The sequence below is a fragment of the Macrobrachium nipponense genome, chromosome 12, assembly GCF_015104395.2.
Source record: "Macrobrachium nipponense isolate FS-2020 chromosome 12, ASM1510439v2, whole genome shotgun sequence".
In the NCBI taxonomy this organism is placed as follows: Eukaryota; Metazoa; Arthropoda; class Malacostraca; order Decapoda; family Palaemonidae; genus Macrobrachium; species Macrobrachium nipponense.
The window spans coordinates 49,536,727-49,548,906 of NC_087205.1; the positions used below are offsets into that span (position 1 = coordinate 49,536,727).

The window sequence follows — 12,180 nt, forward strand, 5'->3', positions numbered from 1 at the left end:
CGGTAACTCTTCCGAAAAAAATCATACATGCGATTGTGGTAATGTTTGCGCCATTTTAAAATTAGCCGTTATATAAAGTTTTATATATGGAAATGTGCGCAATTTCATGCACAATACAACTAAAAACAACCCATGGTTGTAGCTTTTATCAGTTTTGAGATATTTTCATATAAATAATGATAATTGCCAAAATTTCAACCTTCGGTCAACTTTGACTCTACCGAAATGGTCGAAAAACGCAATTGTAAGCTAAAACGCTTATATTCTAGTAATATTCAAGCATTTACCTTCATTTTGCAACAAATTGGAAGTCTCTAGCACAATATTTCGATTTATGGTGAATTTATGAAAAAAAAAAAAATTTTTCTTTACGTCCGCGCGGTAACTCTTCCGAAAAAATCATATGTGCGATTGTGGTAATGTTTGCACCATTTTAAATTAGCCGTTACATGAAGTTTTATATATGAAAATGTGCGCAATTTCATGTAGAATACAAACTAAAAATAATTGAAGGTTGTAGCTTTCTCATTTTTGAAAATATTTGCATATAAATCACGATAAATAGAAAAAAAAACCACGTTCGGTCAACTTTGACTCTACCGAAATGGTAAAAAAACGCAATTGTAAGCTAAAACTCTTACAGTCTAGTAATATTCAGTCATTTATCTTCATCTTGAAACAAATTCGAAGTCTCTAGCAAAATATTTAGATTTATGGTGAATTTAAAAAAAAATCTTTCCTTCCCTCCGCGCGCGGATTCTCCGCCACAAATCTCCGAAATGCGTACGTACCATTCTCGGAATATTTGCTCCGTTTCATATTAGGCATTTCATAGAGTTTTATATATGAAAATGTGCGCAATTTTATGTAGAATAAAACAAAAAATATTTGAAGGTTGTAGCTTTTCTTATTTCCGAAATAATTGCATATAAAAAATATATATATAAAAAAAATTTGACATTCGGTCAACTTTAACTCGTCAGATATGGTCGAAAACTGCAATTGTAAGCTAATACTCTTACAGTATAGTAATATTTAATCATTTGTCTTCATTTTGAAAGAAATTGGAAGTCTCTAGGACAATATTTAGATTTATGGTGAATTTTTGAAAACAATATTTGTTTACGTGCGCACGTTACGAATTCATGCATTATATTGTGATAATATTGTCTCTGTGTTGCTTTTATAGTTTTACAATGTGTTATATACCAAAATGATCGCACTTTAGTGTACATTACAACGAAAAAAAAAGTAACTTGTTACCTTTAACCGTTTTGCGCGCAGCGCGATTTGAATACAATTATACATGAAATTTTGTTTTTGCGCTATCATATATCGCATTATTTATATATGATAATGATGATTTTTTTCATTTCTGATGGTTGCATACTAAACTTCAGCCGATGGCAAAAAAAGGAGCCAAAAATGAACTCTTAATCTTGAAAACTAAGCGCTCTGTGATTTTTTGAAAAAAATATTTTTTCCGCTTCCGCGCTCACTCTGAAACACCTCCGGCACACGGGAGACAATTTTTTTTTTACCGCTTCGGCGTTAGAGGGTTAAGCAGAAGAAAGCCATCAGAGCAGCTACACCTTCCAAGGGCGTGACTATTTTGTCCAACAAGAGGAGCCACGTGCATGATGAGATGGAGAGGCTGCTTCTTCTATGGATTGAGGACAAAGAAATATCTGGCAATACAATAACTGAGACAGCAATCTGCCACAAGGCCAGCGCTATTTTCGGCGATTTGATTGCCCAGGCCGAAGACGACGGAGGAGAAGGGACATCGACGGCAACCCCAGACTTCAAGGCTTCTCGGGGTTGGTTTAATAAATTCCGTAAACGCACTGGCATCCATTCGGTGGTGAAGAAATTGAAATTTTGTAAAAAAAAAAAAAAAAAAAAGAAAAAAAAAGTAAGGTTTAAAAAGAAAAAAAAATTTAAAATAAAAAAAAGAAAAAAAAATTAATTTTTAAAAAATGTTTTTTGTAAAGTTTAAAGTGTTTACGGTTTATTTGGTTTTTAATGTGTTTTGTAAAGTTTAGTTTGTTTCCTGACATTTTTAATGTGTTTCGTTAAGTTAAGTGTACGTAAAACTTAATAAATTTTCTGCTGTTTGTCCTCCTCCTCTGTCGCTACTTTCGGAGATAGGCTCACTCGAAAGGTAAGGTTCCACAGTTTACTACATACATATGTATGTACGTACAGTATTTCTTGTATACCACGTACACTAATACACTTTATTTACGGGTACATATTAGTAGTACGTATTGTTAGGTATTGAATGGTCCAAATTGATGTATTTCATTGTGTATTGGTCAATTTAGTTTTATTATAAAATTTACTGGAGTGTTTTTGTAGGGCTTGGAACGAATTAGGCAATTTACATGTAAGATGCGGTTCAAGATACAATGAGGTCAGGTTACGAAGGCCGCCTCGTAATGGATTAATTTCATATGTTGAGGTACCTCTGTTTATATATATATACATATATATATATATATATATATATATATATATATATATATATATATATATATATATATATATATATATTATATATATATATAATATATATATATATATATAATATATATATATATATATATATATATATATATATATATATGCTTATAAAATCACTGTAGATGCATGTGACTTCATAAATAAGCGAATACCACAGGAAAATAATAGTCAGAAATCCAAGCGCTTTCGTCTTTACTCAGACATCGTCCAGGAGTTAATGAAGTACAATTGGAGATAAAGGTCTCAGGTACAAAACAAGATCAAGAATACCAGATGGTTAATTGTCAAAAGGTGTGATAAAGTCTATTACGAACAGACCGGTAAATCTCTTTCACAAAGTCTCAAGCAACATCAATATTCTGTGAGAACTGGGCAAATATTGAATGCGTTATTCGTACATATGAGAGATTTAGACCATCTTATTAACTGGAGTCAAGCAAGAGCCTTAATCCCATGTAATGACACAGTTAAAAGGAATATCATTGAATCTTGTTTCATCAAGTCAAATACTAATAGAAATGTTCTAAATTTAAGTCTTGGTTTATTTAAACTTGATGCTTTCATTATGAAAAAAGTTGTAGATAAATATAAGCAACAAAATTAATATATTCAGTTTTTACATGTTTGTAGTTTCGGTTAGGTTTGTGACCGTGTGATATCCAATAATCGTGGATTATCTCTTTTAATTTTTACCCTTTTGACAATTAACCATCTGGTATTCTTGATCTTGTTTTGTACCTGAGACCTTTATCTCCAATTGTACTTCATTAACTCCTTGACGATGTCTGAGTAAAGACAAAAGCGCTTGGATTTCTGACTATTATTTTGCTGTGGTATTTGCTTATATATATATAATATTTATATTATATATATATATATATATATATATATATATATCTCTCATTTGAAACAAATGGGCTATATAAGTATTACATAAATGCTATTGAGTTTGTATATAAAAAAAAATAGATTTTGGTTTTTATGGAATATGACATTTCAGGCAGTAATTTGGTATTGAGTTTGATACCCAATTGGTCTTCAAGTCTGAAAGTTATCAAGTATGTAAAAAACAAAAATATTTTTAAACTAGTTTTTAAAGTAAACCAGATTGTCTTAGTAATAGATGTTCATTATATTTCAGGGATGCATCTTATCAGTACCTAATTATTGCAGCTATCTCTGATTCTCATTTGGTACGAGATTTCCTCCGAGAATCATTGCGTAAGTATATTGCAATAGATTTTATTGAATGTCCATTACATCACTACCTTTACATATTTGATTTTAGCAATTTAATGCTTTTGATTTCTGGGGCAAGTTCATTTAGATTATTTTCGTGAAGCTTACCTAACATTCATATAACTACTATCAATTTTGAGGAAGTGACTCCTTCATCTATGGCTCACTTAGATTTCAGCCACCATAGTGGCTGTTGGGAAGAATTTTGGTTACTGCAGTTCTGCCTTTTGTCAAATAGTAAGACAATTCTTGGCACTAGCTATTGTGGGAATAATTGAGTGAATCGTTTGTCTGACTACGTGTGACAAGCACACAATGTTTGACATGCATTGTTAAAGAATATTTCACTGAAGATTGCTACATTTATTTAACAGTTGGTTTAATAATGAAATTGTACATTAAGAACAGGAACTGGAAAGAAGCAAAGTGGAACTGGAAACATCCTGTTAAAGAATTTTACTCCAATGTGGAATAGGTTGTCGAAGAACAGGCAGTCCTAGATAGTTACTTTGTGTTCCTGGCAAACCCTCATGATCAGCCCTATATAACAGTGTCGATTCCCTATCCTTCTAACCTTCTTCCTGTCCCCTTGATCATTCTTTACAAGCTCTTCCTTTTCAGTTCTCTGCAGTTCAAGCTAGAAAGCAAAATGATATTCAGTTATGATCCATAAACAAAATTTGAGGTGTGCCTGTACCCCCATATGTAGAGGAACCGGCCTCTGGACTGACCTGTGTTATTTCAGTGACTTCTTTAAATAACTGTCTGCCAGGGAATCGAGTTGTGCTGACAGATGAAGACTTGTGTCCATTATCACTTCCTTCTTGGTTACCCCCACTCCTAACCTGGAAGGAAGTTGGCCCTCCTTACCCAAGTCCTTGGGGTTGGACAAAATAATTCATAAATCCTTTGGTTCCTTCCAAGCACCTCAGGCAACATTGTGAATTATTAAGGTATATATCATCCATGATAAGGGTAACTTTCTAACTTTTTCTGGTAGTTTTAATGCCCTTGCACGCACTCTTATTCAAATACCTTTAGGTACTTGAATGCTGCTTGGCTACTCTTGAAATGTGCAAAAATCATTAGGTTGGTTTCCTTTTTTTAAATTTCATTTTGATTTCTTTGATACTTGAAGTGCTTTTTACCACAAGCTATTACCTAGTATCTTGTGTTCTCCCTTGCCATATCATTTTCTCTTGCACTTGTGGTATTGTTTGTTTACATTTGTATTATGACAAGACTAGTTTAATGGAATCAGTGATTTTGAGTGTATGAAAAATTTCCTTTTTGGTATACTTTGTGTACAAATCTTTCTCTAAATCTTCGGCTTAAAGTAATGAACAGTGCCAACAAACTATAAACCCAAGAGGGCTCCAAAGGAAATCAGCTTGCAGAGAGAGACAATCTACAGGAAAAAAGTCATAAATAAATACAGGCAGTCCCCAGTTTACAATGGTTGCGGCTTACGACATTCCGAGGTTACAGTGTTTTTCATTTATATTGATCAGAAATTGTTTCCAGGTTTATGAAGCATGTTTCAGGGTTACGGCACTTATGACACCAATCCAACAGAAGAAATATGACAAAAAAGGCAAAATGCAGTCTACTCCAGATTCGCAGATTTCCTTGTGGACCTCATATACTCATTATTTGCGGGAAATTCGTGTATTCGCAGTATTTTTCTATGATAAGTATCCACAAATTACTGAATTTTCATATCAATTTTAAACATTTTTAGAGGGGTTCTAAGTATTCGCGGATTCTAGCTATTTGTAGGGAGGGGTCTGGTATGCATTCCCCGTGAATACTGTGGGTCTACTGTAATCAATAATTGAAGTTTTTTTATGAAAAACACAAAATACCATATATTTCTGTGTATAAGACAAACTTTATATAAGATGAAGTAAAAAAAATCATGGCAAATTTTCTTAAATTTATCTCATATCTGTAGCATAGGACGACTTCTAAATTACAAAACCAAAATGTTTTTTGAAGAAAAGTGATTATTTGCAAAAATTGAATAGTACAACTATATTTATGATACATAATAATGACATAAACAAAGGTGGTTTTGCTAGTCGTATCCAATTACAGTATTACAGAATATAAACATCATCATGTACATCATTTGCATTTAATATTGTTTACATTCTCAAAATCTTGGCTGATTTGAGTATTATCGATATCTTCATTGCCATTATTTGTTAGAAGAGATATACGTATTTCGGAGATACCTTTTATTGTAAATTAACAAAGTTTTGTTGAAAATGTGCACATATTAGGTCATTGTATAAGCATGAGGTGTGATTTCTCCAGTTTCTAACATCACTTCCGCCTGGCTGTTATTTGTTTTATTCTGCATCGGCAATAACCTGCAGCTTTAATTTACTAGTATTCTTTCTTGAGATCTCTGTTGCATGAGGGATGAACAAAAATGTATTTTATATTTACTTATGAAAGCCACCATTGAGAATCGGCAGGGTTTAACAACTTGAAAATTTTAACGGAGCCCCTAATAAACTCTCGATAGTTACGGTAAATGACGTCGGCAATCAGCTGTTTCTCAATTTGGTTTATTTTGTCATTACACGTTTACAATAATCGCTTCATTCAGAATTCTAATTATTGGAATTTTTTAATGGAGGATGGTGGAGTATCATTAGTATATTACGTACAGTTGATGAAATAGAGAGAGAGAGCGAGAGAGAACCAGACTATTGCCTCAGGTTGTTACACTGATAGATATCTACTTACAAAATTTGAATAATAGTTGTATTGAAAATAATAATAATTGTAATCAATTTTAATCAAACACAATCAGCTGATTGTGTTTTACCGATATCATCACTGTCTTTAGTTGCCGAATGGAACTTAATTCAGAAATACATTCCTTTTGTAAATGATCAAAGCTGGATTTAACAAAGCCAATTCTATATCATGTTTTTCATACAGGTATTGCTAAAAGGGAAACCATTATTTTGTTTACATTTCATCATTATTCTCAAACAACTGCTAATAACAACACAATAGCGAACAATAGTTGTCATATACAATTCTTGTTCATTTGACTAAATTGTTTCTAAACAGTTAAAAGCAGTTTTGTGTGCTGCCTCACTTGATGTTTGCTTCGTTTGTATCATAAAAGCATGGGGGAACGTGAAAATAGGTGTCATAAAATCATTTAAGAAATGGCTGGATGGTACCAAAGATGATTTGTATGATATAGACGATGAAGCCGAAGTCAACTTGCCAGAACCAGAATCTTGTGATATGTATGTGAAAATTTTAATAAGAAATGAATATTGTGTTATCCTAAATGTTATTACTACCGTAATTATACTATCATTGAAATTTCTAAAAGGTTACCAAAAGGTAAAGGTTTCTGTGAGCGCAACTGTAACATTTTCTCAGCTGGGATCGCGTAGGTAAACGTTTGTTTCATTGATTGAGAATTATTCCTTGAATAGGCTATTTTTTATGAAGGTATGCCAATAATATATAAGGTAAAAATGGTTTTATTACCTTTATTATCAGTTTATTTCATAATGTGAATTTTCATCTATGTTGGTGGTTAGGCTATATAACATAGAGGCTGGGGCTAGCCTGCTACACATCTTAGAATTCAAGGATTGATTTTTAGAATTGTAGTATAAGATGATGCCAGATTTTAGTGGTGAATTTTAGGATTTAAAGGTCGCCTTATTCACGGAAATATAATGTAATTTTCAATACATCCAAAGTATTAAAATTAAGGTTTTCTTAGGATTTTTTATGATTTTCAACTGTTTTGCTTTATGGTGATTTTCGGCTTACGAATGTCTGAAGAATGGAACCCCCGTCATAAACCGGGGACTGCCTGTATGAGCAAATAGAAGACAAAATTGGTAAACCTGAAAAGCTGAGAGCAGGAATGAATTTGCTCTTCACATCAATATTTGAGATCAGAAGATTCTACAACTACACTTGGCAAATTATTCCACATTTTAATTGTAGGCTATATAAAAATAAATTTTAATTGTAGGCTATATAAAACTAAACAGCAAAAACAACTAAGTCAGTTAAAGGAGAGTGCAGAGGATACTTGCTGCTAGTACATTTTATGCAACAAACTTTATGAATTCACTGTGTGTCTTTGATACAAATCTACATTGAGAGTTAGCAAAATTAACTTGACTGAAGACATAATCGTCTAAGACTGAGATGAGATTCAGTTCAGGAAGACCTCACTGGGCAACAGTACTCCAAATAAGGAAGAAAAAAGTTGAAACGCCTATCCCAAAATTTTGGGTACATTTCTACTAGATACCAACAGTTTAAGTAATGTAGAAGCAGTGTTAGGCACCCCCGTATTCTCAGGATGGATACCAGACCCCCCTGCTAGTAGCTGAATTCCGCGAATACTTAAAACCCTTCTAAAAATGCTTATACATGAGTTTTTTTAATAGTTTCATCACAAGAAGTGCATTTACAGTGGACCCCCGTATTCATGTTCTCCGAATTCGCGGATTCATTGATAAGCGGGTTTCTCTCTGGACCATATCTACCCATTATTTGTGTGGGATTCGCCTATTCGCAGGATTTTCCAGCAAAAATCACCACTAATTAGTGTATTTTGATGTTATTTTCATGACTAAATGCATTTTTATGGTACAAAAATGATTTACTAATTTTCAAATATTAGTAAGTTTAATAAGATTAAATTATATCATATAACAATAAAAATAATCATTTTTTTTGTATGATAAATAATTGATTTACTATTTTCAGATATTAATATTAATGTATACAGCAATAATATCAATTTATTAAAGAAAATATTAAAGTGAATTAGTAAGATTTTAGTGTATAAATTTGAAAAATTATGTAAGAATGAAGGAAATCCCAGTCTTCTCTCTCTAACTCCAGGTACTAAAGCTGTCAAATATATAAAGTAATTGACACTGGAGGGGGAGAAGCTGTTGTGTTGTTGCCACCAAATGTTCATACATCTAAAATCCTCTCTCTCTCTCTCTCTCTCTCTCTCTCTCTCTCTCTCTCTCTCTCTCTCTCTCTCTCCTGAGACTCGAAAATTTTTATAGTACATGTACTATATGTTTTTAATACTTTCAAATAATATATAAATATAACTGTAATTACAAAATTCATATTATGTGATATTATTTTAAAGAAATACAATAATCTATCCATTTCACTCTTTTAATTAAGGATAACTTCTCTCTCTCTCTCTCTCTCTCTCTCTCTTTCTCTCTGTGTGACTGTTTATATATTTCTAATGTAAATGTTCAAGATGACTTTGAAATTATATTAATAATACTTCCAATTCATGAGACTTGGATGATACTTTAAGTATACAATTGTTATTTGAACTTTCAAGATAGGCAGATATAGGTATTTTTAGAAGGGAGTTCTAACTATTCGCGGGTTTGAGCTATTCGGGGGTGCCTGGTACACATCCCCCGGGAATACGGGGGGAATGCCGTATTCACAAAAATATTGAAATACAGTCATTCGTGAATATTTCTCTGTGAAAAATACTGAAAATTAGTGAATTTTCCACGAATAATGGGTATATAAGGTCTGCGAATCATGAGTCCTTGAATACCGGGGGTCGACTGTATATCTTTCTCAAAAGTCAATTTCTTATCAAAAGTTACACTGGAAATGTTAAGAGAGTTAACTGACTTTTAAAACCTCTTCTTGTAAATGTACATCATGATGCAAAGACAAGTTTTTTGGATCAACTAATATACTTTGAATTGTAGAAGGGTTAAGCTTCATGCCCCAAAGCCTACTCCACTCATGGATATGTGCCAGCTCTCTGTTTAAGATTCAGCAATCACGGACTAAAGGTGAGGAGAAAGGACAACAGTTAGAAGATTAGTATTATCTATGCATGCAATCAGTTTATTCTCCAGACCAGCCCTCATATCATCAGTACCTGTACTTGTAGATAATAATGACATTACTAAAGTTACTATACTGGCTGTCAGCACAGTTCCACTGAGTTCTGGTACTAAAACTTCATTTGAATTGTTAATGAAAGATCCAATATCTTTATGAAACCCAAACTATAATGCTAGTAGCAGTTAATTATCTTCAAAAGGCCTGGACAGAACAGCAGCTTGGAAAGCAGGTTCTTGAAAGCTATAGATAAAGCAGGGTTAATCTAATTTAGCCTCTATTCAGAGGGGGCATGACAAGACTTAGTTCTTTAAGTAATGCAGCAGTCATTCCCATACTCCAAAAAGATGGGAAACTTACAAGTCCAACTCATCTTCTAAAATAGCAGTGATCTCAGGAGCAATGAAATCAGCAGTCTTTTCAAAAGAGATTGGATTGATTGTGTTAGGAGGGCAGACCACCATAATTGTCAAGGTCCAGAAGCAAAGTTTTTGACTACTTTAAACCTGAAGGCCATGAACACAACTTAGGCTTTGGAAAGCATAACTAAGGCCACACCTCACTCTGTTAGCTCTGAAAGACTTGAGCTAAAAGTTCTGTCTTCTGTGTTCCATCTTTCCTAGAAGGGGTCAACTCCAAAGAGTGATGATTGAGAGTAGACTACCCCTTAGAGTCATCACAACTTGAGCTTGACTTATTAGGTCAGTGAAATTACACTACATACAGAAAGTCCAATTGATTGTTCCTCCATAAGAGATGAAGCCTCTCATATTTCTTGGTAGGCAAGCTTGGGGATATGAGAAGGAATTCTCCTCTCAATGACATTCAGACATCTATAAATATTGCTCCGCCTGAGCTCAGTAAGATTGTGGTAAATACCATCCATATTGGATTTGGATTTAAATTATACCTTGAAAGCTTATATCAGGAACAACCTGATGCGTCTCAACATTAACCTTAATCAAACAATGATCAAATAAACCTTCTAGGAAACCTATTCCACATGATACAGTACCTGTAACATCTGTGAATACAAGGTCAAAGACAGTTACACCCAATTGGTGTTGGTTCATTCATTAACTGCCCACAATCAGAAATAGTAGAGTAATCTAGAGCATTAACACCATGATTATCTGTGGGATCCAATACTCTTGCCTGACACTCACCACAGTTGCATTTACACCCATTTGAGCTTTAGCATCATGACGTTCTTTAATAATTACCCAAGTAACATAGCAACTCTTCGGCAGTAGTAAAGGAATCTTAGTAGCTTCGGTTAACTGTGCATGTTCTAGTCTACCCTTACACCTTATTACCTAATTGTCCCGGGAAAGATTCAACTGTTGTATGAGAGCTAGGTTTGGTTTTCTTGCCCCCTTCATCAAACTTTCATATTCCTTTTGTATGAGGACAATAGTCTTTGCCTTTTGGAGTTCTAACAAGGTCAATTCACCAGTTTTTTCACATTGGTTGAACTCCTAAAATTACAGGCAGTCCCCTGTTATCGGCAGGGGTTCCGTTCCCGGGGGTGTGCCGATAAGCGAAAACTGCCATTAACTGAAACTCGGCGATTTATGGTGCCGATAAACGGGTATCAATGCCACAAGCACCCCAATGGCGCCATAAATTGCCAATTTTATGGGGGTAGACAAACGCCATAACACCAGATTGCCGATAACTGAGTCAGCCGATAACGGGACTGCCTATATTAAGAAAATCACAGGATCCTTGCTGTGGTCCTATAGACCCTTTTAACCTTGCTGAATCTTTCCCAATTCAGCAAGTGAGTATCATCATTCAGGTTGTCCCCGACAGTATTGACCAAAATGTTCTCCTCCCTACTGTGCACAAGTGGTCCACTAACCCATGAGGAATTTTTTAACCAAGGGGTTCCCTACCACCAGAAAGAACTATTCAATATCATTTCTGTCCTTTTCCCACATGCCAGCCAGCCACTGGGATTATCATCCGTAGGGACATAGGACAAGACTGCCTCTGGAATTGAAGAGTTTATTTCTTGTACTCATATTTTTCACAAATACAGGGAGAACACTTTTCAAAACTAGCCAACTTAGGGTGACTTTACTCTCCGACTTAAGGAACAGTTCAATAAACTCATCCTTCTCAAAGGATTCTTTTATAAATTTAGCCATTCTTGCTGCTATTAACAATGCTATCAACTGAAGTTTTGGAACTGTCAATTCTTCATTTGGCACTACTCTTGGCTTAATCATCATTAAATGAGAATTTTCGTTCTTAACTCTATATGCTACACAACCATCTGCTGACTCGCTGGCATTGCTGAGTATGGGTAAGTAGTCCCGCTCCCCCTCTCATAGGCTAGTATTCCTAGGAAAGGAAATATTAAGACATTTCTCCAAGTCCTCTGATAACTTGACCCATTGCTTCTATAATGGTTCCTGGAGTTGATCATCCCAATCCAGTTGTTGCTTCCACAAATTCTGCAAGTGTACCCTTGTCCTAATAGTAACAGGTAGAAGTATGCATTCT

The 12,180-nt window shown here is 34.2% G+C and overlaps 1 protein-coding gene across 1 annotated transcript in view; it reads left to right on the forward strand.

The window, feature by feature from the left end:
- Window positions 1-12,180, forward strand: part of LOC135224520 (PAX-interacting protein 1-like) — a 363,885-nt gene that overhangs the window by 316,971 nt on the left and 34,734 nt on the right. Inside the window, exon 18 of the mRNA XM_064263576.1 lies at window positions 3,668-3,747. Within this exon, the coding sequence (XP_064119646.1) occupies window positions 3,668-3,747 (80 nt within the window). The remainder of the gene's footprint in view (window positions 1-3,667; window positions 3,748-12,180) is intronic.